A 27244-nucleotide genomic window follows, 5' to 3' on the forward strand; every position below is an offset into this window, starting at 1 on the left:
TGTGGCCCTGATCCACCTGCCTCAGAGACAGACGCAGCAGCAAAATCTGACACCACCACCACCAGTAAACACCTCCACAAAGTGTTCCCTAACTAATCAGGCACAATCACCTGTGCTAAGGAGGAAAAAAGTGGAAAAGGACCCTGTTCCTGTTGAAGAAGGGTGGCAGAGGGACTGCCCAGGAAGGAGAATCCCTGGAATAATGGATATATATTTCCATCCAAGGGGATTCCTGGTTGGAAAGTCAGATACCCTGATAACTCTTTTTAGAGAACCTTAGTGCAGAGAAACACAGCCCTGAGCCTCCTCTTCCCTTGTCTAAGACAAATCCCTAAAGATGCCTCTCACCCAGGGGGGTGCTCTGAGGAATGATTCATTCATAATTGCAAAGTGATTTCCAACTATATGTATTAATAAGGCTAGTGATCACTCTAAGGGGCTGTGTTTAAGCCATTCATAAAGGCTGTGTCCATCTACACTCATCATTTCAATCGTGCAATTTTGACTGTGCTGTTGGAAATGTTTTAATCAGCAACAGCTGTCAACTCTCATCTGATGGTAATGCAGTCACTGAGACAAGATTTGGAAGGCTTGCACCCACTGCGTGAATGTTCACTGGGACATCATAAGCTATCACAACCTCACCTGTCCTCCCACCTTAACCCCTGGTCCTATAGGCTTGGAGAAGGAAATCTACTCTTTCCTTATTCTTTCCCTGTTAGGAAACAGGACCTGCTAGGCTTCTGTCGACAGATGGTCGATCAGGAAGGCCTCTTTAGAGCTGAAACCCATTATTGCCAAGGCAAACAAAATGTCTATTAGCTGCCTTCTCAGTTTCTGTCAGGCTTCCCCTTGTCCCCTGAACTGAAGATTTAAGTTTTCCCCTTCCAGTTGACCCAAAGATGTCTTCCTTCCATTCACTCTGCATTCATTCATTTCATAATGTTTTCAACAGGTATTACTGAGTGTGTACTATATAGCACACACATTGCTAGTCACTGGTGATGTGCTCATGGAGCTCGCTTTCCTGTGGGTTAGGTGAGGGGAGGGCAAAAAATAAACCAATTAATAAGATAATCTGAGATGGCAATAAATGCCATGAAGAAAATAAAATAGAGTAACAGGATAGAAAACAACTTGGATGGGGGCCCTACTTTAGAAAGGCGGGTTGGAAAAGGTTCTTTTGAGCTAAAACTTAAATGACTAGAAAAGGCAAGATGGGAGGAAGCTTTCCACATGCAGAGAACGGTGCATGCAAATGAGGAACAAACTGGGAGTGTCCCAAGAACAGAAAAAAGGCCAGCATGGCTGAAACTGAATGGGCCAGGGGTAGAGAAGTAGAAAATGAGGCCAACCAGGCACAGTGGCTCACACCTGTAACTCTAACACTTTGGGAGGCTGAGGCAGGAGGATTGTGTGAGCTCAGGAGTTTGAGGCCTGGGCAACATAGGGAGACCATATCTCTACAAAAAGATCAAAAAATTAGCCAGGCGTGGTAGCGTACACCTATGGTCCCAGCTACTTAGGAGGATCGCTTGCACCCAGGAAGTAGATCCTGCAGCACCGCTGCACTCTAGCCTGGGTGCCAGAGTGAAACTCTCTCTCAAAAAAAAAAAAAAAAGAAAGAAAGAAAAGAAAAGAGGCCAAAGAGGGAGAGAGAGAAGGGCCAGATCATATAAGGCCTGTGACCCACAAGGAGCTTGGATGTTATTCTAATTCTGAGATATAATTGGAGGGTTTTAAGGTTTATGTTTAAGGGCAGAAATTAAATTTCAAAGGACCTCCAAATTGGTATTTCTCTAGCCAGGAATTTGGAAAGTGGTCTGGGGAATGTGCCCTTCACCAGATGCAAGAAGAAGGAAGCACCCCTGTTGCCCAAGTGCCTTTCACAGGCCTGGACAGATGGCAGGCAGGCTCTGAACTTAAGACCTGATTAATTATCTAATGAGTCGGTGCATGATCAATACTTTGGGTGCAATGACCTCTGAGCAATAAGCATATCTCGGGATAGTATGAGATGACGGATGACATGCAAGCCAGGGAAACTTTCTAAAAGGACAGTGGTTGACTGAATATTGGCCTCAAATCTTTACCCATCTCATATCCACAGCCTTTACTGTGTGGCTTTGCAGTTCCTTCCACTAGAATGGGAGTAAACCTCACCATCTCTTGACTTTGAGGCCAGCCACATAACTTGTTTTGGCCATTGGGATGTTAGTAACATTATGCAGGCAGAGGTTTGAATACGCTTGCGCAGTGGGGTTTGTTCTTGTCTACTTCCTCATCATGATAAGAACATGTCCCTGCTGGCCCACTGGTCCAAGGAGACCTAGAAGTGTGGAGCAAGCAGCCTACCTGAGTTTGAAACCAAGCCCAGCCAAATGCAGCCTAGATAAGCCAACACCAAACACAATTTACAGATATGTGAACTAAAATCAATGGTTTGCTTCAAGCTACTGAGTTTTGGGTTATTTGTTATACAAAATTATTATGGCAATATTGACCGATACAGGGACAAAAATCCTTCTACGATGGCATCCTTAAGATGCTCAAATCTTCCAGACTAAGAGCCCTGCAATTAATTAGGCAAGGCTTCAAATCACCCAAACAAACCCTGTAGAACTAGCAGAACACCCCAATGGTGTCCTTGAATCCCCACCCCCAAATGAGAACACAGTGCCCTCAATCCAGAAAGTACCGTGGAACCAACACTAAAGTGAGAGTCAGTTTCAGCCCAGTCTCTTCCCTCTACTAACTCTGTGCCCTTAAAAAAAGCATTCATTTATCAGGCCTCAGTTTCCTCATCCATAAAATAGAAATGTTAATACCTGCCTCCCTGAAGGAATTGCTGAAGCAGAGACTTCAGAACTCTAGTACTCCACATCAGCGATAACACGGGTGGCTTCATATCTTCTGCTATAGGAAATTTCATGTTTTGGGTTACCATGTGTAAAAAGATACTGGTACCTGTTACACCAGACTCATGAGGTCTCAGGGGAAACTATATTCACACTTCAGCAGCTCAATCTGGCACATAAGTGGTGCCCAGCTGGGGGTTGTTTCATCTGTCTTTAATTAAAGACCAATTCTCCAGACCACCGCAGCTCCCTGGTCCTCAACTCCACTGGAATCACACAAAAGGTACAGATGGCCCCTTTCCTCCCAGCCCCTCTCCATACCCAATTGACCTAGAAGGGCCTCTCACCCTGGGTTTGCTTGTAAAATCCATATATGAAACCTATATTCGCTCCCCAACTCCCTGCCCACAACTCAAAAGTGAAGGAGCTCCTCTGGCTTTAAAGATAAATGTATTGCTTTTATTATGAAAACACCTCATAATAAAAAAATTAAAATAAAATAAAATAAAACACCTCACAAAAACAGAGTCAAAAAAGAGAAATCAATTAAGCTTCTGGATACAGTTTTCTTCTCTCCCTTTAATTAGTCCCCACCAGGATGAAAATGCCTCGTGCCCATAGCAGGATGTGTAAAGGATAGCACTTTGCATACTGCCTAGGGAATGAGAAAAGCTATTAATAAGGCAGCATTTACATGGGCTCTCTTGAACCTTATGTAGTGTGAGTGTGGTCTCATAAAAAAAAAAAAATTTAATGTTTCTGCTTCTTGTCCAAGCATGGAGCTCCTGCCCTTCCCTAGGAAACTCTATTAAAGTTTTCTACTTTGGACATAACGGCTCTACAAATGGCTGAAATTGTGAATTACAATTAAGCAAGATAAAAAGCTCCTGGGGAAGAAATATTTTAAAAACGTGGAAGGCAGCATGTCAATGTCACAGAGGCACTTGAGGCCTGACTCTAGAATTCAGAACCTCTACCCTAACAAAGATACCTGCTCCTCCTCCTGCTGCTGCTGCTGCTGCTATTGGCTCCTCCTCACCCCCACCCAGGGAATGCTCGGGCCCACAGTCCACTCAGTTCACCTTTGGGGTCCCAGACATAGGCTTTCCAGCAAATCCTCCTGGGTCTGGCTGACTTTAAATTTACTCCTGCTCATTGTCCATGGTGGAAGTTGTTTTCCTCTGGACCATGCAGACTAAAATAATGCTAGAATGATGCTCCAGGAGCTCATTTAACCACAGAATTTCACAACCACTTAATCAGGTTTGGGCCCCTGGGCACCTACAAAGGTCCTTAATACCCCAAAAGCAATTTCTTGAAGAATATGCTCTATGCCTGTTCCAAGCTAGCCAATATTTTCCCTGATCCTTGGAGGCTGGGGGCTCATGTTCACAGTTCCATTATTCAATTCATAATTAATGATCCACCTGAGAGTTCCTTCCAAAAGAAAATCTCTCAGCCGGGTGCGGTGGCTCACACCTGTAATCTCAGCACTTTGGGAGGCTGAGGCTGGCAGATCACCTGAGGTCAGGAGTTCGAGACCAGCCTGACCAACATAAAGAAATCCCCGTCTCTACTAAAAATACAAAATTAGCCAGGTGTGGTGGTGCATGCCTGTAATCCCAGCTACTTGGGGGGCTGAGGCAGGAGAATCACTTAAACCCAGGAGGCAGAGGTTGCGGTGAGCCGAGATCACGTCGTTGCACTCCAGCCTGGGCAACAAGAGCAAAACTCCAACTCAAAAAAAAAAAAATCTCTCCTTTCCAGCAGGTGGCAGCAAAAGACATTCACTTAGTCAGTAGGGGCTTTGAAGGTGTAGGTACTCCCTTCACCCTCTACCCTGGTGACCAAAACAAACTGGAAAGTAATGAGAATAATTATCGAGTTTTCAATTATTCACACTGCCAAAGCATTGGCGAAAACTCGTAGAGATAGTGTGTTATTACTGCTGTTATTGTAGCCTTCTAAATTTTCATTATGAGTGATGTACCTGAAAATCTCTGAATTATTTCTCAACCAGAAATAACAAGAACTGGAGAATGGCACCTCCCGTCTTGACTCCACTTTGCACTCTAAAACAAGTTCTCTGAACAAGGCAGATTTAAGCAGCTCCTCGTGACACCTATCATTAGATCTTTTCATATGCAACTGTGTCTGCACTGCAGTCTTTCTTTAATTAAAATGTGCCTGATAATCATCTACTCAGTTCCTTTAAAAGGCGGTGATATCTGAGCAGCTCACTAAGTGAACCACATGTTTATTTCATCTAGGACTGTTAACAGCCCGGACAACAATTGTCCCACTTGACAAAGAAACTTTCCATGCAGCTGTTTGGATGCTGATAAACTAATCACCAGCCAGCCTTTGTTACCTAAGAGGTGGATGGATGGTGTGGTAATGGTGATTCCTGCACAAAATCAGACGGCTGCCCCCAGAAAGCTACTGCTTATACCCTCTCAAACTACAAGATATTTTAAGTGTACAAATTGAGAGGTAATTCCCCCCGTCTCTCTGATTCTTCTGATAATGTGTGTAGAAGAAATATGTGGCCTCTAGTGTTCAAATAGTGCCAAGGGGCATTGAAAACCCAAGCTCCCTAGGCAACAGTCACAACCAATGGGTCAGATTCTTCCATGCTTCCCTGCCTTTGCTCAATCTGTTCCCTCTGCCAAGAATGCCTTACCACTTTGTCCACCTGGAAAACTCACTACAAAGCCTTGAAGGCACAACTCTCAAATCCCTGACCACCACTCCTCCCTAGAATTAATTCAAACTGTCCCTCCTCCATATTTCCTTAATACAAACTTATACTCCTAGCTCTTCACCACCCCCCATCAATCTGTAAAATTAAAATGCCTGCCAGTTCCTATCTAGATTCTCAGCTAAACTGTAAGTTCCTAGAAGTCAAGGACTAAGTCATTTCCTCTTTGCATAAGAAATCCTGGCACCCAGCAAGACATCGTTTGTTGAATGAATAAATACATGAATGAATTTTCCCCTACAACCAAATTTTTACAAGATTTAAAGGGGATTGGAAGTGGAAAGAGGGAAAATACCTGCTCTTAAAGATCCCCTTCACAAGCAATGAACCCTGAAACACCTTGCATTCCGTGATAAGGGTACTTTGGCGACTTTTCAAAGGAATGATGAGAACAAAGGATTTAGGCATATTCCGTAGTGATGTGCACTTAGGGATGTGAACTGACTAACGGGTTGCCCCCTCCCTCTCAAGCTTCTCCCTGTCTGCGGTTCCTCTGCAAGATGTCCACCAGCACTCTCGCGCTCAGAGCAGGTAGCCCACGCTCTGCACTAGTCTTGCCTGTCCTGATCTTCCTGGGGTGCGCGCACTCCTTCAGCGTTTTCCGGTTTCAAAAGACTAACTCATTCTGATGGGCCTGAACTCAAGAAGTAACTATTCTAAGCTAGACTGAGCCTTGGCGTCTCCGCAGCCTGGGAAGCTCGGAACTTCCCAGGTAAGGAACGGAATGGGAGGTTTCTTTTGTCCCTGGAGAAATCCATACTCAACACTCTTAACCAGACGAAAGCCGCTGCCTGCTCAGTCCTGGGGAAGTGGGAAGGGTCCTCTGAAAGCTCCTAGATGCTAGATCTTCTGGCGGGCTAATTGCCAAAGAGGGGCGCCTGGGCGCAAGCGGAGGGAACTTTTGAGCCAACCAAAGGCAGACGCCCCCTCAGCCCTCTCCAGGTGAACTTGCTCTTTGGTCTAGAGAGAAGGCCACGCCTATAGAGAAGGAAATAAGGTGGTAAAGCGGGGAGAATAAAGACAGAGGGAATGACCACACAGATTCTAGGGTGCAAAGTCGGCAGCGCGTACGGAGGGATGGCTGGGTAGGATTGCAAACCTCCGACACTCCCCCTAGTTGACAGGCCCTATTTTTGCCAATTTCCTACCACATCTCACCCCACCTCACCTCACCCCAGTCTCCTCGCATCTACTACTAGCTCTTTGAAGAAGGCGGCTGCAAGCCAGTCTCCGAACCCCAGGGGACTTTCGGGCAAGGGAGCCGGTGGAAGCAGAAGGAAGAAGATGCGCTGAGAGTCCTCACAACTGCGTCTCCGGAGGCAGAACGAAGTGGGGACTTCAGACAATCATGCATCATCCTTGCTCCCCCTCCCCACCCCGAACCCTGCGATTATGGCAAGAGAAAACTGGTTTGAGCTTGAGAAAATCTCCCCGGATTGTCTCCACAGGTCTATTTCCCTTAGATAATTGTTCGCCCAACCCTTGGGAGCAAAGCGGGGCGGAGGAGAATACTCCTGGAGTTCTCCTGGGTAGTCAGAAAGGGACAGGAGGAGATCGCGGGATCCCAGGGTTCTCCCGCAGTTCTCTCCCCTCGCCGCACCGCGCCCTCCTGGGCCCCGGCCGCACCCGCCAGCCGGAAGCGCTCCCTCCGCAGGTGCGACTCCCGCAGCTACCCCTTCCCAGCCTGGCGGGGGTCGGCGAGAGCGGTTTCCACAGCACCTTTCAAGTTCGGGAACACGGGGCACGCGGGCCCGCCCTGCTGCGGGTTTCGACTCCCTGGCACAGAAAGCTGGTTACTAGCCGCACGAGGGTGCGTCCGCTCGGCCGCGCCCCTCACTCCTGCGCCCCAGAGGCCGGGTCCCCTGAGAACAGGCACTAAACGGGGACATCTTCAAGCCCGTGAGTCCCTCTTCTCACCCTGTCACTCCCAGCAGGGCAAAGAGATCCCAGGAACCGATCCACACTACCGCCGTTCCCCAGACCAGCGCAGAGCTCGGCTCCAGGTCTCCCCACGCCACCGTGGGCTGTGGGCACCCCCGTTTCCCGGATCCCTCTAACCGCCACCGTCATGCTTACCTGTCCTGGCAGTGCACACACAGAACCACACAACTAAAATCACATCCACCGGCATCGCTCCCGAGGGTCCCCGCCTAGCAGGGCGCACCGAAGCTAGGTGGAAACAAATGAGCCTGGATCCTGAGGCGCGCCTGGCTTGGAGCCGCCAAACTTGCTAGCGGGCGGCGGGGGAGGTGGCTCGGCAGCGCCGGTGCTGCGCTCGGGGATGCGCCAGGGAAGGCAGCCCCGGCCGCCCCGCCCCCAGCCCGCCCCTCACCACGGGCGGCGGCGGCGGCGTGGGGCTCGGGGCCCGGCCCCCGCTGCGGCTGCGTTCGCCTGGGAGCCGGGGCAGGAGCGAGGGGCTTGGCTACTGTGGCTTGTTGCGCTCCCCACTGGGGGACGATTCCGTTCGCCTTCTTCGCCCCCGGAACTGCGAGGATCTGGACTGCAGGCACCGCAGCCGCTACCACCCGGAGCACCCAAGTCGGAGTCCCGGGACTCGCGGCCGAAACCAGAAAGCGGGAGGCACACGGCGCCCCCACGGCTTCACGTGCTCCCGCCCCGCCGAGCCGCCGTCGCCAATGTTGCCACCTCTGCTTCCGCACCGCGGTGGGGGCTGCAGAAGTTGCCACAGTTCATCCCCGCCGAGTCGAAAAGCCGCTGTGTCCTAGCGGGTGGGTATTTTTCCTCCGGGGAACCCAGACCGAGGCGGCGCCACCGAGCGCGCACGGACCCCCTCGGAAAACAATTACTCGGGATTCGCTCTATCAGCTGGGTGGGGAGAGACCTGAGTGAGATGATGGCTGAGTTCCCGCTCACCGCCTGTACCTTCTGTCTCCTCTCTCCTGGTGAACCCCTATGACTGAGTACTCTCTTTGTGGGTGCAGGAAGAGGGCGCTGAGGTGGGGGTACAGAAAAGGGGTCCTCGAGGCAGAGCGAGCTGTGGTTGGGGTTTGGGAAGTCTGTTTGCAAACCTTCTCTTTCTGCAGGGCAGATGCTGCCACATAGGGGTAATACCTAACCATCTTTTTTTTTTTTTTTTTCCTTGCGTGATTTTCTTAATGGTATTATCAAAAGCTCACTCTTCTTTCATAGTCACATTTTGGCCCCATTTGCAATTTCTCCGGGACCTCCACCTTCTTTTCCCTCCCCCACCACCACAACATTCTCTGGAGAGAAAAGCTAGGCTTTGTTTTCTACTTGGCAAGAAGAGAATGGGTTCTCTCCCCTCTATGCGACCCTTTCAGGACCTGGCGACACTTTCAGGACCTGACGACCTTCCCTGTGAAGATCTCCCAAATTTGAGGCTGCTGTCCCACTTCGTATTTGTCCCACTAACACCTAGGAATGTTATTTACAACTGGACATGTAAAGTCATGAAATCTGAAATGACAGCCTCTGATTTACAGCAAATGAACCCCACATAATTTCAAGTTACCCAGCTTGTTCAGTCTTCCCACTCTTTCTGACCCCACCCCCAACTACTGCCCCTCACCACTAGTACCCCTTTGATATTCACAACAGGGATTCCTAGAGGAGTCCAAGGAAACCTCAGAACAGCCCTCCCTCATTTCCTGGAAACCAATTCCAACCTTTCAGAATCCTCTTCACTAATAAGAACGTGCCCTTCTCACTTCTTGCACCCACTTTCACTACCTATATCCTTAACCCCTACACAACTCTGACCCCAGGAGCCCCAGTGAAGTTCACCAAATTAGTGCAGCTTATTAAGAGACAAGGCTTTACTAGCATGCTCTTCTGGTCTCTGCCTTATTTTTCTGGATATTTCTGTGTGCAAGCCACTGTCCCACTTGGCCCTTTTTGTTGTGGTCCTTTGGCAGATGAAAAAGAAAGTGAACAAGCAGGTAAATTCCAGCTCAAGAAGTCTGCTGTGCAATCCAGAAGTTGAGCTGAATGATTAAGAGGTAAACTGATATCAGCTGACTCCAACTTAGATTCAGCTAAGGCCCAAAGGAAATCTGTCTGCCTTGACTCTGTATTTTCACTAACAGAGTCCACGTGTTTTTCCTTCCACCTGGAGCGTGTTGCATTTAAAGCTAACGTTAAAAATCACACATCTTGAAGAGAATAGGATTTCCCAAGTCTTGTTGGGCCTTGTGGACAAGGACACCATACACCATGTTGTATTGTAAGAGCCATTTCCTGTCTCTCCTCTGCAGTCTTTTAAATACACCTCAGCAGGAACAGCCTTGAGTTGCTTTGGACTGTTGTTTCCAAGGCCCTTTTATTGATTTCAGAAAGCCCAGAATCCTTAAAAGTACAGTGACCCCAGCAAGGGGAAAAGGTGGTCTGGGTAAGATCTTCAGAGTTCTCTATCTTTATTAAAGTCTCTGTGTAATTAGCCGGTCCTGTGGGATGGGACTTTTAGCTTGTTCCATTAAAAAATAAAGCAAGACATATGTTCTGTCATAGCTTTGCAACGTAACATCCATTAACAGTAACAAGAGTTAATCTCAATAAGGTCATAAATCTTTTCTAGATAACTAAGTACTGCAATCTCCTATAAGTGCAGCCCTTGAGTGGGGATTTTGAGTGTGTAGGCCCATTAAGCTAAGGTGACCTTCATAGAATGGGCCCAGCAAGTTTCTATAGTGACAATGAAGGGACACATGGCTATGTACGTACTTGATGGCGGAATGTTACAGTGAGACTTGTGCTCAGTGAAAGCCACACTGGAACATCTTACCCGATGCCAGATCCCAAGTCCACCCTTCCCTTCAGGATGGCCTACCTTCGTGGGCTCTTCAGGAGCCAGTAGTTGTCTTTGATTATCCCTCTGCCTCTTCTTCCTGACCTCTAAATGTTAGAGAGCCCCAGGACTCACTCCTCAACCCTTCCCTTCCAGCCACACTCCCTCCCTGTTAAGCGCATCCCACCTCCTGGATTTAATAATATCTATACAGGGATGCATCTCTATCCCCAGCCTCTATTTTGAACCCCAGGCCTACATGTCTAACTACCTGTTAGACATCTTGAATATAATATGGCCACATCATCAAAATTAGAAACATTTGCACTTCAAAGTACACTCTCAATGAAGTAAAAACCGATGAAATGAAAAAGTATCTTTGCAAGACATATCTGGTTGGAACTTGTATCTACTAAAAAACTATTACAACTAAATAATACAAGACAATAAAAGGTCCAATTTGCAAATGGGCAAAGGATCTGAATAGATATTACTCCAAAGTATATATACAAGTGGCCAATAAACACATGAGAAGATGTTCAACATCATTAGCCATCTGGGAAATGCAAGTCAAAACTACAGTGAGATACCACTTCACACCCACGAGGATGGCTAGAATAAAATAGATAATAAATGTTGATGAGGATGTGGAGAAATTGGAACTCTCATATACTGCTAGTTAGAATGTGAAGTGTTCTTTCAACAGTTAAACAGAGTTGCTGTACAGCAACTCTATCCCTAGTATCCACACAAGGTAAATGAAAACATATGTCCATGTACTAACTTATACATAAATGTCTAGAGCATTATTCAAAATAGCCAAAAAGTAGCAACAACCTAAATATCCATTGACAAATAAGTGGATAAATGAAATGTGGTATGCCTATATAATGGAATATTATTCAGCAATAAAAAGACATGAAGCATTGACACATACTACAACATTGACAGACCTTGAAAACATCATACTAAGTGAAAAAAGCCTGTCAAAAAGGACCGTATATTATACAATTTCATTTTTATGAAAAGTCAGGAATAGGCAAATCTATACAGACAAAACATCTGATTAGTGGTTGTCTAGGACTTGGGGTTAGGGAGGTAAGATTAGAGGGTAATGGCTAAAAAGTGTAGGGGCTGTTTTTGAGGTAATGAAAAGGCTTTAAATTTGATTGTGGTGATGGATGTAAAACTCTCACAGATATTCACAATGCAGTAAAAACCATTGAATTGTATACTTTAAGTGGGTGGATTGTATGGTATGTGAATTATATCTCAATAAAGCTGTTTTTAAAAATATTTTAATGATCATGACAAAAAATTGTAATATGGCCAAATGAGGACTTTTGACTTTTCCCTTCTCTTAAATTTCTCACTGCTGACTTCTAAGGACATGGCATGAACCTTCACTAAGTGCTCCAACTACATAACCCAAGGTCATCCTTGACTTGCTTGCCCTATGCCCCCACACACAAGCCATCAAGCCCTGTGAGTATACCTTAAAGAAAAATCCCAAGTCAAATTTCCCTTCTCACCAGGTCACCTTCTCCCACCTTCCTCCAGCCCATCATTAGCTCTCCCACAGGCTACAGCTGTAGACTCTCAATGGTTCTCTCTGCCTCCATTCTTGCCCCGTATAATTCAGTCACCTCTGCCTTCAGCAGTCATAGTCTGTGTTTTGTAACATGTATCAGATCACACTCCCTTGCTCAAAACTCCTCCTGGAGCCTTCCATCATATTTTAGAAAAATCCAAACATCTTATATCACACCTGCTTCTCTTCCCAGGTCCCTCTCTCCCTATTCTCCCCCTCACTCACTCCAGGTGGGCTTTCTTCTTCCTTAAACATTCCAAATTCATACCATCCTTATGATCTTTGCACTTGCTGTCCCCTCTACCTGGAATGTTCACTTATAACTGACTCAAATCTCGTCTCACATGTCAGCTCTTTGAGGAGACCTTGCCTAATGAAGCTTCTCACTTTACTCCCAGCATCCTCTGCCTTCTTACCCTGCTTTATTTTTTAGAGTGCTTGTTATTGTCTAATATGATTTATATGTTTACTTATTTGTTCTCTGTCTTCCCTAATACGACTCAAGCTCCACAAGAATAGGAATTTTGTCTTTCTTGTTCACCAATGTATCTTTCCACCTAGAACAGCGCCTAGCACATTTTAGGAGCTCATTAAATGTTGTTGAATGAATGAATCAATGCATGTTCTGCCAGGAAGCAGCATGGAGAATGAACTCTTCTCATTGGCTGTCAGCATGGCAACAGTCAGAAGGCCTTCTCTCTCTCTCCCCCAGAGTTGCTCCACGGCTGACTCTATGTGGGGCAGCAGATCCCATAGAGGAAGAGTAAGAAGAACTCCTTTTTAGTATTCAAACTAAACGTGCAAGCTAAAAGCAGTTCCAAGCATGAGAAACCCTCTATTTACGGCCTTACGAATTCCCCTCCCGAAGCCACTCTTCTTTGTCCAAACAGCCTTTCAACTATCTTCACATTGTGGACACATAACAAGTTGCCTTATAAAACAAAAGAAAATGAGAAAGTAGCACTGTTACAGATTGGATTCTATACCTTCCCTCTACCCTAAAAAATAAGTTGAAGTTCTAACCCCTGGTACCTGTGAATGTGAGCTTATTTGGAAATTGGGTTTTTGCAGATGTAATAACTTAAGATGAGGTCGTTAGTATAGGCCCTAATGCAGTATGACTGATATCCTTATAAGAAGAGAAAAATACCGTGGGAAGACAGAGAATGCCATGTGACCATGGATGCAGAGATTCAAGTGTTTTAGTAGCTGTGCTATGGTTTGACTATTTGTCCCCTCCAAAAATTATGTTGAAGTTTAACCCCCATGTGGCAGTATTGAAAGCCTCTAAGAGGTGATCAGCTCATGAGGGCAGAAATTAATGGGTTAATGGATCAATGGATTATCATGGGAGGGGAAGAAAGACCTGAGTGAACATGTTAGCATGCTCAGCCCCCCTCACCATGACACCCTATGCCAATCTATTCTACAGAGTCCCCACTAGCAAGAAGGTTTTCACCAGATGCAGACCCTCGACCTGGGACCTTTCAATCTCCATCACTGTAAGAAAGAGATTTTTTTTTCTTTAGAAATTACAGTTTCAAGTATTCTGTTATAAGCAACAGAAGGCCGGGCGCTGTGGCTCATGCCTGTAATCCCAGCACTTTGGGAGGCTGAGGCGGGCGGATTGCCTGAGCTCAGGAGTTCGCGACCAGCCTGGGCAACACAGGGAAACCCCATCTCTACTAAAATACAAAAAGTTAGCCGGGCATGGCAACATGCACCTGTAGTCCCAGCTACTCGGGAGACTAAGGTAGGAGAATTGCTTGAACCCAGGAGGTGGAGGTTGCAGTGAGCCGAGATCGTGCCACTGCACTCTAGCCCGGGCAACAGAATGAGACTCCATCTCAGAAAAAAAAAAAAGAGCAGCAGAAAATGAAGACAAGCTACAAGCCAAGGGGTGTCTTCCAGAGGCTGGAAGAGGCAAGGAAAGATTATCCCCTAAAGACTTGTCCTGCCAACCCTTGATTTCAGATTCCTAATCTCCAGAACTGTGAGAGATTAAATTTCTGCTGTCTTACATCTTTCAGTTTGTAGTGCTTTGTTATGGCAGCAGTAGGAAATTAACACAAGTGCCAATCTGCTGCCAGAGTCGAGGAAAGTGCACAAGCACCCAAGTTTCCTTCACAAACCTAACAGCCCCAGTACTCTCTGCAACTGTGCAAGCCTGACTTATGCGGATGTTTTCATTTCCTGAAATGCACGTGCACTTATAAAAAGAGGCTGAATGAATGTATTTATGTGTGAGCCTCTGTTTCCATATGGATATATAAACTCTATATGAAAACTTCATTCTCTCATTACCACAATCCACTTCAATGACATCCAAATTAGAGGGATCCATATTTTGCTAAATTAACTAGTGTCCTTTTGTCTCATAGCATCAAACATATTTAGAACAAAGCTGGGTATAGATCTGTAGGAAAATAGAAAAATATATAGACATATAGATAAAGGCACCTCATAATTCTTTGGATGAAACCATTCTAATCCATAACATCAATAATCTTGGATGAGTTTCAAGTTTCTGATGACAGAAACCAAGGTGTGCACATATCTAGGCTTTATTAAATGTTAAGCAATCACATGTCCATTCCAATAGACCATTAAAAATTTGGCACACTATCTTCATAGAGGCCCTAGAAACAGGCCTCACCCCAGCCCTGGCCAGAATGGTATTGGCTACATTTCTTAAGTGTAACTATGAGTGGTTACTGCTCTAAGTACTATCCAAGGATTAACTCAATTTATTCTTCAAAACAACCCAATTAGGTAGGTAGTATTATTATACCTATCTTACAAATGTGGAAAGTGAGCCATTGACCAAGTAAGTGGCTGAGTGAGACTCAAACCCAGGCCATATGAATTTTACTGTTTCTCCTGAGTGTAAACCTGTGAAGTCAGTTTCATAACAGCCCAATTCCCTACCTGAGTTCTGAACCAATTGAGACATAAGATAACAGTTAGCAGGAGGCTAAAACATCACTTTTATTAATGTAGAGACAATGCTGGAAGAGCATAGCCTATGTGAAAGCCAAAATAGACTGGCCATCTGCCTTCCCTCCAGGCTGGACCTTGCCACAGCCATCTGCTCCCACTGATCTGGATGAAAAGAGAAAGCTAAGGAGACCCCGTTGAGAAATGAGGACCAATGGCTGACACCTTCCTCCACAAGGGATGGGAGAATAGGGAGTGGGATAAAAGGCCAAGAGTGTTTATTTTATTTCCTATATCAGTAAAGATTCTATCTGGCTTCATATAACAGGAAAACTCCCAAATGATAGTAACGTAAGTCTTTAATACTCTCTTCAGTCAAAGAATTCTAGAGTTGGAGAGTCCACCATTCCTAGAATGTAGTTCTTGTCCTCATGGTTCATTATAGCTGCTGGTACTCCATCCATTACAGCCACATTCCAGACAGCAAAATATGGAAAAAAATGAAAAGAAGAGCATGCCTAGGAGTCCCATGTATTTTTTTCCATATATATTTGGGCAGAACCTAGTCACAGGGCCACTCCATATGTATCTGTTAGATACTGCTATATAACAACCACAGAATTTCCATGTCATACAACACTAAACAGATATCTGCAGGTTGGCTAGGGTTCAGTTCATCTGTGCTGGTCTCAGGCAGTTCTGCTTCAGGTTACAGTGGCTGGGCTGATTCCATCTCTCACTGCAGGTCTGTGTTTCAGTTGAGTGACTGTCCCATGTGCCTTTCATCTTCCTTGGGTTGATGGGCTAGCCAGATCTGTTCCTCATGGCCCAAAGAGACACCAAAGAGCAGATAGAAATAGGTGAGGCCTCTTAAGGTCTAGACTCAAAACTGGCACACCGCCACGTCTGTTCACACGCTATTAGCCAAAGCACAGATGCATTACCAAGCCCCAAATCAAGGGCAAGAAGTACAATCCACCCACGATAAGGACCTAGCAAGGGTGTGGTTCACAGGGTGCAGGGCATAAAGAAGTGAATTCAGGTCAATCTACTGTACTTTGCTGCAAGGGAATCAGGAAACTTCATGCTTTGGCTGGGTGGCAACAAGCCTGGCTAAAGTCAGAGATGTTACTAAAAAAGGGAAGAACAGAAATTCAAAGGCAGTTACCAGTCTCTCCCCCACACTCCCTCACATTGTACCAACTTTATAAAATATCAATACTAGCCTAGTGCAAGTTTTCTGTCATTCTTGCCCTCACCTCAAGACTGTGTATAGAAATAAGCACTCACAAGAAGGCCTATATAGAAATAAGCACTCACAAGAAAGCCAAAAGGAAAAAAAAGAGGTTCACAGTGAGATTGTCATGGGCCTGCACCTACCAGTGCTCTCCACTTTTGAGTAGGTGAGACAGAGTGATTTTTTAAAAATGTGTTTTATCTCAAAGCCCTAAGCCCAAAAGATTAAATTCATGCAACCTTAGCAGGTAAGACCCAAACCTCTCTCTGTGCATCTTTCCTGAACACCGGCAGTGAGTGCCACATGATGCAGATGGCTGGAAGCCTGGAGGCAAATCATGCAAGTGAATATACCACATAATTGCAGAATGCCTCTGCCTTTGTTTCATGATTGAAAGGAGGAGGCAAGAGGAATCAAGTTATGGAATAAAAATACCTGGGCTATCCTGAGACCCCTGAGCCCACGTCTAAGACCCTACATACCCCAGCATCTCCCCTGGACTCCCAGACTTCGCCATGATCCAGCAAGTCACATGACAAATCCTGGGAGAAGAAGAGTCACCAGTGAGACTGGAGTACCCGACTGGTGACTCTTCTTCTAAAAATAAAAAATTAACTCTAAGTTTCCCCTATTTCTCTTTATCCCCAATTAAGGAAAAACATATTTAGAAGGGTTATAAAAACAGAGCATTTCTCACTGAAATTCCATGGTACCTGGGATCTGCTTTGAAATACTCTAGGGAAACAGGGTTTCAGGGTGGGGAGACGGATCATGAAATAAACTTGGACATGAGTTGGTAATTGCTGAGAGAGTGTGATGTGGACATAGGAGTTCATTATTCTGTTCTCTCCAATTTTATGTATACCTGAAATTTCAAGATAAAATGTTAAAAACAAACACACACACACAATGATCAAAGGAATCTCAGGAAGGACATAGAAGGTGATGAGTCAGCACCAAGCTCTGATCCCACAGAGTGCACTTCTTGCCCTTTCAGGAGCACCGTTGCTGGGAAGATAAGACATTACACTGAGTTTAGTGTTAACAGCACTGTGCACCTGCCAAAGTACAGTTTTAAGGCCAGTCCCTGAATGTATTATATGGAGCTCTTATTATCATAGACTCTTCCCAGTCTAGAGCTTGACTGCAGGCTGGACACCTGTGCACTTGGCATGTGGATTTCAGCATCAGCTTTTAAGGGCATTTCTTTCCTAGTGAGGACAGCCTAGATCATCTCTGTAGCCTTCCAGCACTGAAGCTGAAGATGGAGGCAGAGCATGAGTATGCTGTGCTCATTTGAGGAGAACAGAGCCTCTGGGTTAAGCTGATCAGACAGCAGAGAACATGACACCGAACCCTGGGGCCACATCTCTGAGTAAGGAACATGAGGCCTCCACCCACTCAAAAGGAGAGAAATGGCATTTATTTGTTTTTTAGAAATAGGTTTTCCTTCTACTATAATTTGAGTTCCTTAAGATTTGAGACCTTTTTATTCCATTTTGCCTGGGGCCTAGCACAATGCAGGAATTACATAAAATGTTTGCTAAATTGAAATATAGTTGAAGACTGACAAAATGATCATGAAAACATACATAGTGTTTTAACTTGTCCAGTCTCTCTGTTCAGATCTCAGATCTACTCAGATTCTCTTTCTCTCTTTTTCTTCCTTCTCTTTCTCCTACTCCAATCTCTCTCCCCCCATGAGGGTGATTAATAATTCAGCAAACAATAGTGTCTTCTGATGGTTAAAAACATAATAACTGAATTGATATTTGTTTCTGCGGCAGCACAGTATCTCGTTTTCCCAGGAGGGCAGTTTTCCATGACCGTCCCAGGTTTTGCACAACAAAATAGATCAATCTTGGGGATACCTAAAGGCTATTTATTAAGAAAGAAAGAAGATGGGTAATGGCTTTGTAAGAGACACAATACTATAATCATTATGTTTTAAACACTGACATTTATTTAGGGTTTTGTGAACTCATACATTATTAGGATAAATTCTAATTTATATTATTATATAATAGGCAAATATATAATACAATAAATTGCATTTTTATACATAAATACAAAATTTGAGGTAGGGCCTCAAGAATAATGACTTCTTAAATGAATAATGTGCAGTATATAATATGTACTCTATAAGATATATATATATATGATGCATCATTTGTAACATAATATATCTTCTTCATGTATAGTTAATGAAAAAATATAAGGACCTGATTAGGGAACATATATTTATTCGTGGGCAACAGTACCCACAAAAGGTGCCTGCGTTTAGGACATTAGCCAAGTACACAATGTAAGAATTAACCTATTCCTTTACAGGTCCATAATAAAGTGCAAAAAAACACGAACAAATGAGAGACAAAACAGTTTTTAGTCAATTACTAAGAATCATCCTAACAGTAAAATACACCTATAAGGCAAATGGTTACCTGAAGATGTATTTAATCCATGGCAGGCAAGTCAAACCACTGCTTGCTTTTCAGAGATGATGAATACCCAATCTGAGAACACTTTCTCTTTGGCTGCAGGCTGCTCAGAGGTGACCTGAGCAAAGACCACATTTCGAAACTACTTGGCCTTTCTGGACAATTAAAGCAAAATCTGGGAAAGATAGGAAGCTTCACTTTCACAAATCCTAGGGCCACTTAGTGGGGAAATGAGTATCAAGGCTGAATCACCCACACATTTGCTCCCAACCTGGAAGTTTTCTACATGATACCCATCGTGAAAGAGAAGGAAATGCTCCTCTGTTAGCCTTGACCTTTTGGTCCTGCAAAACACCCTGCCACACAGCACGTCCTCTCTCGAGTCACCTGCCTCAAAGAAGCATGTCCCAACTCAAATCCAGGTGCAACAACAGTAGTATGATCTTGCCATCTCACCTTATGTTGAGCAACAGTTATTGTGCTAGCCTCTGGGAAGAGGACAATGACCTACGGCCAAGGGAACAAAGAGAAAAGAAAATCTTACTTTTAGGCATGGGAAAACCATGCTGACAGCAAAGGTGGACAGGAAGCACTGAGAGACACGTAGATAAGGAAACAAGAACTTAATTAAAGGAAAACTCAACTCCAATGCAACATTACCATAAAAACAACCCAAGTCCTATCCATTTAAAAGTCATCGTGTTAAACTCTTTTTAAAGTGCTGCTTACTGAAATACAACTTGATTACATTTCTTACATATTAAAAATGCATTGGAAATTTCAAAGACATTGAGGTCATCATGATTTTGCATTGACCACAGACCTCATGCAATACATAAACATAAAGGAAAAACATAAAACAGAACTGGACATATTTGTACCTGATAAACATAGTCCTAAAGATAATAAGTTACTAATATGCAAGACATTTGCGTAAGAAGTCACAACACCAATTGTTAAGAAATACACATTTTTTCTCCTCTGAGGATATGACAGGGTTAATGTTTTTCACATATGGCTTTTTTTCTCTGAATGAGTTTCTGGCCTTTGTTGGTGTTATGAAATAATCTCACAAGTGGAAAATGCTCCACTATTCTATACAGTGAACTAATAAAAGTCTTTCTTTAGCTACTTGGTTTTTTCCCTAGTTTGAAGGGAAGTTTTCAGGTGGCAGTTTCTAACAATGTTATTCATTTTACTTTTATCCATTCATTTTTTTCTTCCAATTGACTGTACATTTTAATATCATGGAAACAGTCCATTAGACAAGCTAAATTTACAACGTAACCATTTCCAGGTAAATTTGGAACCTTTCAGCTAAGCTTGTCCCTTTAAACAAAGGGAAATAAATCTTGGAAACTATAGTGAAGTGGGATCAGGAGGAAACAGCTGCTCCGGGAGCAGCTACTGTGTCTTACCTGGACAAATCATAATTAACACAAATGTAAATGCCCCCAAATCCAAAACATGCAGCTAGTGATGAGGTCTCCGTTCTCACAATTAAGTTAACTTTCAGTTTGTACAAAACAAACCTGGCAGCATCTGTGGGAACCCCCCCACCCACACACACACACCTTTTAATCACAAAAGCAGCAATTAGCAGAAATTGGGTTGGCGTCCAGCATCAGACTCGAGTTTTAGCCAAGAGGCAAGAGGAGAGCCAAAAACCATTCATCCTGACACAAACATACCAGTCCCATGAGAGAATGCTAATTGATTTAAGCTCTTTTTCTCAACCTTCAAATTGGAAAGCCTGCAGATAATTTCCAGGCCTAAGTTATTCCTCCCGGCTCCTCTCACTCTACCAGGTATCAATTGGAGAGGCTCATTTTTGGTACCATTGTGCGACATCTGCTACAGTAACTGGGGGCTTCTCATCAATATGGCTTTCTTAGAGAAACCTGTGTTCATGGCAGACAGGTGAGGCGACAGCTCAGCTTCCTAAAGCTAAGTTTAGGGGAAGCTCAGGGTGTAGTCTCTGTGATAGACTCAAGCAAGTTTGAGCTTTGGGAGACAAGAGGGGAAAGGAGGAGAAGGAGAGGGGAGAACAAATATACACTGCAGACAAAAGACATGAAAATCTAAAGTTCAAAACCCATCTTTGTTTCCTTTGCTAAAACATTTCACAAGCTCCTCTTAAAAACTGGAAGTTCATATTGATGTTGGCAAATGGCAATGATACTTGCCCTAGAAAAGGAAGAGCTCAGTAAAATGAGTTGAGACTTTTTTTTAACAAATGAAATCTTTTTTAAAAAAAATGTACATTAAAGTCTGTTGTTGGGTTTCATTTCTGTTAAACAGGATGAAAATGTCACAATATATAAGATTTGAACTGAAAACTTTGCCTGAGACCCTGTACTATGAAGATAAATGAAGAAAATGATTGAAATGATCTCCCCTAAAGGAAACAATTTTAGGTTTAGATATTATTACTGTAAGGGAAAATAAAATCCCCAGACTACACTACACTAAACTCACCATCTCTACAGAATTCATAGGATATTTATAAGGACAGAAAACACCACTACAAGTACACACTACATGAACACATGTCACGTTTTAAAAATTTCATATATGCATGTTCAGGATACAAGAAGATAATAAAGTTTACACTTGACCAATTTCTGCAGACATATGATCCCCTCTCATTAGAGTGCAGTTAAAATGAATACTGTGAATAGGGAACTCTTAAAATTGAATCGGCTAAATGTAGTCTTAAAAGCTATAGTCTTAATTGGCTCACTCGCTACTTGCCTAAGCTGTATTTATCAGAAAGTTCTATAAATACCATGTCCTAAAATATACTACCAGTGCAGTGAATATTGTGGTTGCTTTCTATTAAACTCTCCATTTCTTTGATTTCTCTATGACCACAATTGCCTTTTACTGTGAATGTAAAAGTTAAGAGTAAAAATTAAGAAGTTATCTGTCTTTTAAGAGCTTGTGTCCTATATATATAATATATAGACAGAACCAGGGTAAGTCTTGTTTTCCCAGAGGTCAAAAGACAAGGTATCTACAGCTTACAGAGAGACATTTAGAGAAGAAACACGGGATCGTGACATTGAACCATGGTGGTAAATATCATGTAGAAACCAGCATGGAGCTCTACTATGAATGTACAAAATGAGGCACAACTTATATGATGGCTTCTTGGGCAGAGGTGGAGGAAATGGCCAAAAGAACTCACAAATGTGGTTATTTAAAACAAAACCAGACAGTTGAGGGAAGAAAACTGACAGTTCAATCTAAGTCACAATGTGCAGACTGTAGCGTCTGAGTTAGTGGTAACTGGAGATGGGTGATCCACAGGAAGGAAACAGATCCCCAGTGGTGACTGGAAATACAAACTTAACCACCGCAGTGGTGTCCAAATTGAATGGTCTTGTCTTACATCCAAAACATTTTCTGACCACTGCTGACTCTCTGAAAAAAAAAAAAAAAAAAAAAAAAAACCTGTCTTGAACTTTGTGTGTCTGAACAAGATCACTACATTGCTCAGTTCTGTTCAAGTCCAAATTAAGTCTTATAATTCAGTCATTCTATATATGCCTTGCTGGCACCCCCATGACATCACACGGTGGATACGTCTATTGACCAAACCACGCATACATACCAGCGCTCATCTAACTGATCCTCCCCTGTAGGGTAAAACGTGTGGTCAGGGGACAAACCTGACCAGAAACAGTCACCATGGGCACAGGCAAACAGCACTCCAGGTGGTCTGTGTAGCTCTTTACTACAGCATGCGACATTATGCCTGCTTTTCTACATAATCACACTCAGGCATGGATATGAGCCAAGATGTAGGAAGAAAGATGAAGAAAGATGGGAGGAGAGCTATGGAAAACATTAGGAGGAGGCAGAGAGGAAAAAAAGGACCAAGTCTGGACCATCCCACACCACTGGATTAGCACTGAGTGCCCAGTTCTAGATCCTTCACTGGCAGTTTGAGTCCCAGGGAAGAGGTTCCCAAGGGGTCGATCATGTTCTTGTAACGCTCCCCACGGTGTTGAGCTAAGAATGGGCCCCAGTCCGGCTGTGGCGAGCACACCAACTTCAGCCTCTGCAAAGAAGCCAAAGACAGACAAGGTCACAGAGGTAATGCACCTTCCTCATCTGGAGATGACCCACCCATTCCCAAACTGCTTATGACCACTTTGGCCAGAGTCCTTGCTTGAGCCAAGGAGGCCCTCTACCAAGAGAGGCAGTTAGGAAGATCAGCCTTCATTAATTAACCAGGCCAGAGACATTAAAGAGGATACTTAGTTTGGTTCGCTTGAAATTATTTACATCACCCTGCAAGCAGTATTGCAATTGCTCTGTGTTTGCCTTGCACAAGATTAATAGAGGATAAAGGGCCCAGATTTTAATTATACATTTTTCCCTCCAAATGAAGGGAATCCTCAAGCTTCTCTCTTCACTGCCAAACACAGTCTGCAAAAGACATGTGCTTGATTACTTTCGTTCTGTAGTCTCAACAGTGGGTTGCTACATTTAAATAATTGGATTTTGTTTAGTATATTTCCCAGAAGGATATAAATGACCAGAGGAAAAAAAAATCCAACCCCAAAGATACATCGCCAAGAGTGAGCAAAGATTTTAATTATCTGTTGACAAAATACACGCTTCTGACTTGGTTCAGCAGTGTGGGTTCTTGCAGGCAAGCTAAAAATAATAGGAATGTCTCTAATCCTTCAGCTGAAATTTTTATGGAAAACATAACTTGACTGGAAGATTTTCTAGAAAAAGGAAAGAAAACATATTTCTGACTACATAAGAGGGAACAATTATATGTGTATTACCTTTTAAAGTGAAGCTGGTACTTAGAGCTGTTGGTTTAATCTCTCCTTAATCATCAGTTTGCAACCTTTGTGTCCCAAATCCACCATAATAAATTTATATAGTCAACTCAATCAGTTTAGAGGATTTTAGCCTAAGACAAAAGTAGCAGAGGCTAAACCAGGTTCCATTCAGAGGGAAAGAGATTTCTGGGTCAGTTGGTGGGGAGGCTTATGTGGGGGCAGGAGTGAACCATCTCTGGAGGCCCATGGGGCCAGTCACTTACCTCATTTACCTCAAGGGAATAACAGAATTTCCTGAGGTTGGAAACTGGAATACGGCTGCAGTAAAAAGATTCCAGTACATCCTTTTGCTAATTCTGTCTCCACCGTTAGTCCAATGAAGACAAAAGCTACCCCCCAACCCAGTGGACTTTTGTGTTGTGCACGTACCACATGCCTGATTCCCATCCTCTGTCTCCCCTCCAGAGCCTCAATGGGATACCCCAGAGGCCTGTTCCTTCTTCATTCCTTTTTCAACCCAGCAGACCAACAGCAAAGCCCAAACTGTTCTTCTCTGCCTTCTATCACCTGAGTCTAGTCCAATGCTTCGCTAACAGGGGGGCTTGTTAAACTGTAGATGCCAGGGTCCCATTTCCCCAAGACTCTGGTTCAGTAGGAGTCTTCTGCCTGGATTCTGATCATGTGCATTTCCAACAAGTTCTCAGGTGAGAAGGATGCTGCTGGTTGCTGGAGCAAACCCTGAGTAGCCCTGATCTAGTCCAAAATGCCAGATTCCTGGATCCTCAAGACCGAGGCAGGGCTGGGTGATTCCTAGCACACCTGAGCAAGTGACTCCTCATAAATAACAAAAGCCTGACCACACTTCACTGGTGGCACCAGAGGCAGTCCCCGTCCCATTCACTCTGGAGTGACAGTGGGGATTCTTCGCATTAGAGATGGGAAATGGGTCCAGCAAGGGATCAATTGACAAAGAAAGACAAGTCTCACCTCATACCAGCCATGTCCTGAAATTCTCACTACATTCTGTGGGAACAGTGGCATTTTAATCAGCTGAGACCCTCAACCATCCCTAACAGAGGCACAACAGGAGGGGTAGTGATTTTAAGTTTAATGGTAATAGATGTTTGGGAAGAAGAAGCCATAGACAGAAAGGAGCATCAGGGAAGGGGGAATCTGATGTGTGGTTAAAAACAAAACACTGAGATTTAAACTGTGGATGAGGGGAGAGGAGGAGGAAACTCCAGGAAAGAGAAGACCCTCGATCATTTATTCCCCAGAGCTGTCACCACACTGAGGACTAGCATAATAACAGTTCTGCTTGCAGATTGGCTGAGCCCCTCCATTAGAGGAATCATACATAATAAAAATGGGTTTAATAGAAACGGTAGCAATCGTAATTGCTTCATCACCAAGTCTCCCTCTTGAATAAGTTTACCGAATCTTTTGTTTTTTAACATGCAGAGCTTTCAGGGGCTTTCCCTTGGGAGGAATTGGGAGGGAAAGAAGTAGACAGAATTACCTCGATAAATCTTCCAGGGGCCAGATGCATTTTTATCACAAACATAATCGGGATCCAGATGACGGAACAGGCGAGCATTAGCCATCCAAGCACCATGGACCAGTTAGGATAGCGGTAAGAGCCGTAGGTCATGGGCTCCCACTGGTAAAAGCTGAAGCAAAGGATAAACTGGAAAGAGAAGTGACACATGTGTTAGGGTAGTGGCATGAATTATTCATGCACTCAACACTATTAAACCCCTGTTATGAGTTTGATGCTTTCGTCTCTAATATTTTATACCCACGAAAGAGTAGTATTATTAATCCATTTTTCAAATGAAGAAACTAAATTTCAAAGAGATGGAAATGACATGTACTGAGCTGCTGACCCTGCATTTGCCAAACCATGGGAGCGGAGCAATATATGTGCATGTGTATACATACAGACAGACAGAGAAGACAAGTTTAAAGGGTATATACTAAGGTGACAAGTGGGCAGAGGTGGGCGGGGATGATAGTGGGTGTTTTTAAGGAGTTGTCTGTATTTTCTTTTTTTTTTTTTTTTTGAGACAAAGTCTCACTCTGTCACCCAGGCTGGAGTGCAATAGTGCGATCTCAGTTACTGCAACCTCTGCCTCCCAGGTTCAAGCAATTCTCCTGCCTCAGCCTCCCAAATAGCTGGGCTTACAGGCATGCGCCATCACGCCCGGCTAATTTTTGTATTTTTAGTAGAGACGGGATTTCACCATGTTGGCCAGGCTGATCTCAAACTCCTGACCTCAGGTGATCTGCCCACCTCAGCCTCCTAAAGTACTGGGATTACGAGTGTGAGCCACTGTGCCCAGCCTGTATTTTTTATAATGGGTAATAATCAAGCTTTTGTTATAAGAAAGAAACCCAGGCCAGGCGCAGTGGCTCACACCTGTAATCCCAGCACTTAGGGAGGCTGAGGTGGCGGATCATCTGAGGTCAGGAGTTTGAGACCAGCCTAGCCAACATGGTGAAACCCCATCTCGACTAAAAATATAAAAATTAGCCAGGCATGGTGGCGGGCACCTGTAATCCCAGCTACTCAGGAGGCTGAGGCAGAAGAATTGCTTGAACATGGGAGGCAGAGGCTGCAGTGAGCCAAGATCATGCCACTGCACGCCAGCCTGGGCAATTGGGCGAGACTCGGTCTCAAGAAAAAGGGAAGGGGATGGGAGGGGAGGGGGCAGGAGGGGTTGGGGAAGGAGAGAAGGGGAGGGAAGGAGGGGGAGGGGAATTCCATTACGTTTATGTCTTTTTACTTTTAAAAAATTGAATCTACTTTGCTTAATGGCCCACATGCAGGAGCCGCCTCTAATGCTGGCTGAGTGACACCCAGATTGGTCCCCAGGCAGTGACTGAGCCGGAAGCTTAGTCCTATGATAAGCTGTGGGACAAACAGAAGGGATGCACAGCTCCCCTTAAATGACTCAAGGAGAACAGGCGTCATCACCAAGTGGTGAGCCGTGAGCCCAGAGACAAGTAGGCTCATCTTGGCCCAACCACTGATTAGCTGAGGGACCTTTATGTCTCAGACTTCCCTGCTATAAAATGGGTATGTCTCACTCTGTGTATACAACACAGGGGTTTTCTGGAAATGATAGTTTGGTATTTACTCATGAGTTCCCCCTCGATTTTAAGAGGGGTCATGATGTGTTTTCTGCCCATTAACTCCTATCACTGCACACTTGGGCTAGCAACAGCCATGAGAACCCTCTGAAGACTCGGCCAGCGCAGCTAAAGAGAAAGAAGGGAATTCAAGTGCTAAAAATAGAGGCATCTTTAAAAAGTGGAGCCAAGGTTCTAACTTCACTACTCAAGCCTTTGGGGGAAAATTTCCCTGAACGGTGTATGGCTCCCTGTATTCACCCTGCCTATAGCAACATCAGTCTAGAATAATGTACCCATATAAGTCCTCTCCTCCTCTCCCCACCCCTCTCTTCCTAACTTAAACCACAAAATAACTGCCCAAAAGTGATTGGAAGGAATTTTGCCAGGAAAGATAATGTACGAAAGTGTTTTAGAAAAGTGTGAAGTGTTAGATGGATGTAAGGCATCTGTATTATTACCGTAAAGCCCAAGCAGCTGGGACGAGTGATTATTTCAGTACAACAATAATTCAATATATTGATTCAAAGCAACATGAGCCCGAAGACAACTGTTGGAAAAGAATCTTCTATGGAAAGAGATGTCTACTCTAGGCCCCTTTTTAAACATTTGTCCCTAGAGTTATAAGCTTTATTAACCAGAGTATTGGAAGTATGGTCTAATGTAATTATTGTAAGCTGCTCCATTTCATTTACTATATAAATAGCAATACATCTGCTT

General features: G+C 44.2%; 2 protein-coding genes across 2 annotated transcripts in view; both read right to left on the reverse strand.

Annotated features, from left to right (window-relative positions):
• Positions 1–7922, reverse strand: part of NELL1 (NEL-like 1 (chicken)) — a 603019-nt gene extending 595097 nt beyond the window's left edge. The window contains exons 1-2 of the mRNA XM_011965414.1: positions 7696–7922; positions 2833–2916 (exon numbers count right to left, since the gene is read on the reverse strand). Of these exons, the coding sequence (XP_011820804.1) occupies positions 2833–2916; positions 7696–7750 (139 nt within the window). The 5' untranslated portion in view covers positions 7751–7922. The remainder of the gene's footprint in view (positions 1–2832; positions 2917–7695) is intronic.
• A 14381-nt stretch (positions 7923–22303) lies between these two features.
• The window catches only part of SLC6A5 (solute carrier family 6 (neurotransmitter transporter), member 5), a 62754-nt gene continuing 57813 nt past the window's right edge, over positions 22304–27244 (reverse strand). The window contains exons 15-16 of the mRNA XM_011965402.1: positions 24912–25079; positions 22304–22653 (exon numbers count right to left, since the gene is read on the reverse strand). Of these exons, the coding sequence (XP_011820792.1) occupies positions 22498–22653; positions 24912–25079 (324 nt within the window). The 3' untranslated portion in view covers positions 22304–22497. The remainder of the gene's footprint in view (positions 22654–24911; positions 25080–27244) is intronic.

Source organism: Mandrillus leucophaeus, unplaced genomic scaffold, assembly GCF_000951045.1.
Source record: "Mandrillus leucophaeus isolate KB7577 unplaced genomic scaffold, Mleu.le_1.0 Scaffold723, whole genome shotgun sequence".
NCBI classification, from domain to species: domain Eukaryota; kingdom Metazoa; phylum Chordata; class Mammalia; order Primates; family Cercopithecidae; genus Mandrillus; species Mandrillus leucophaeus.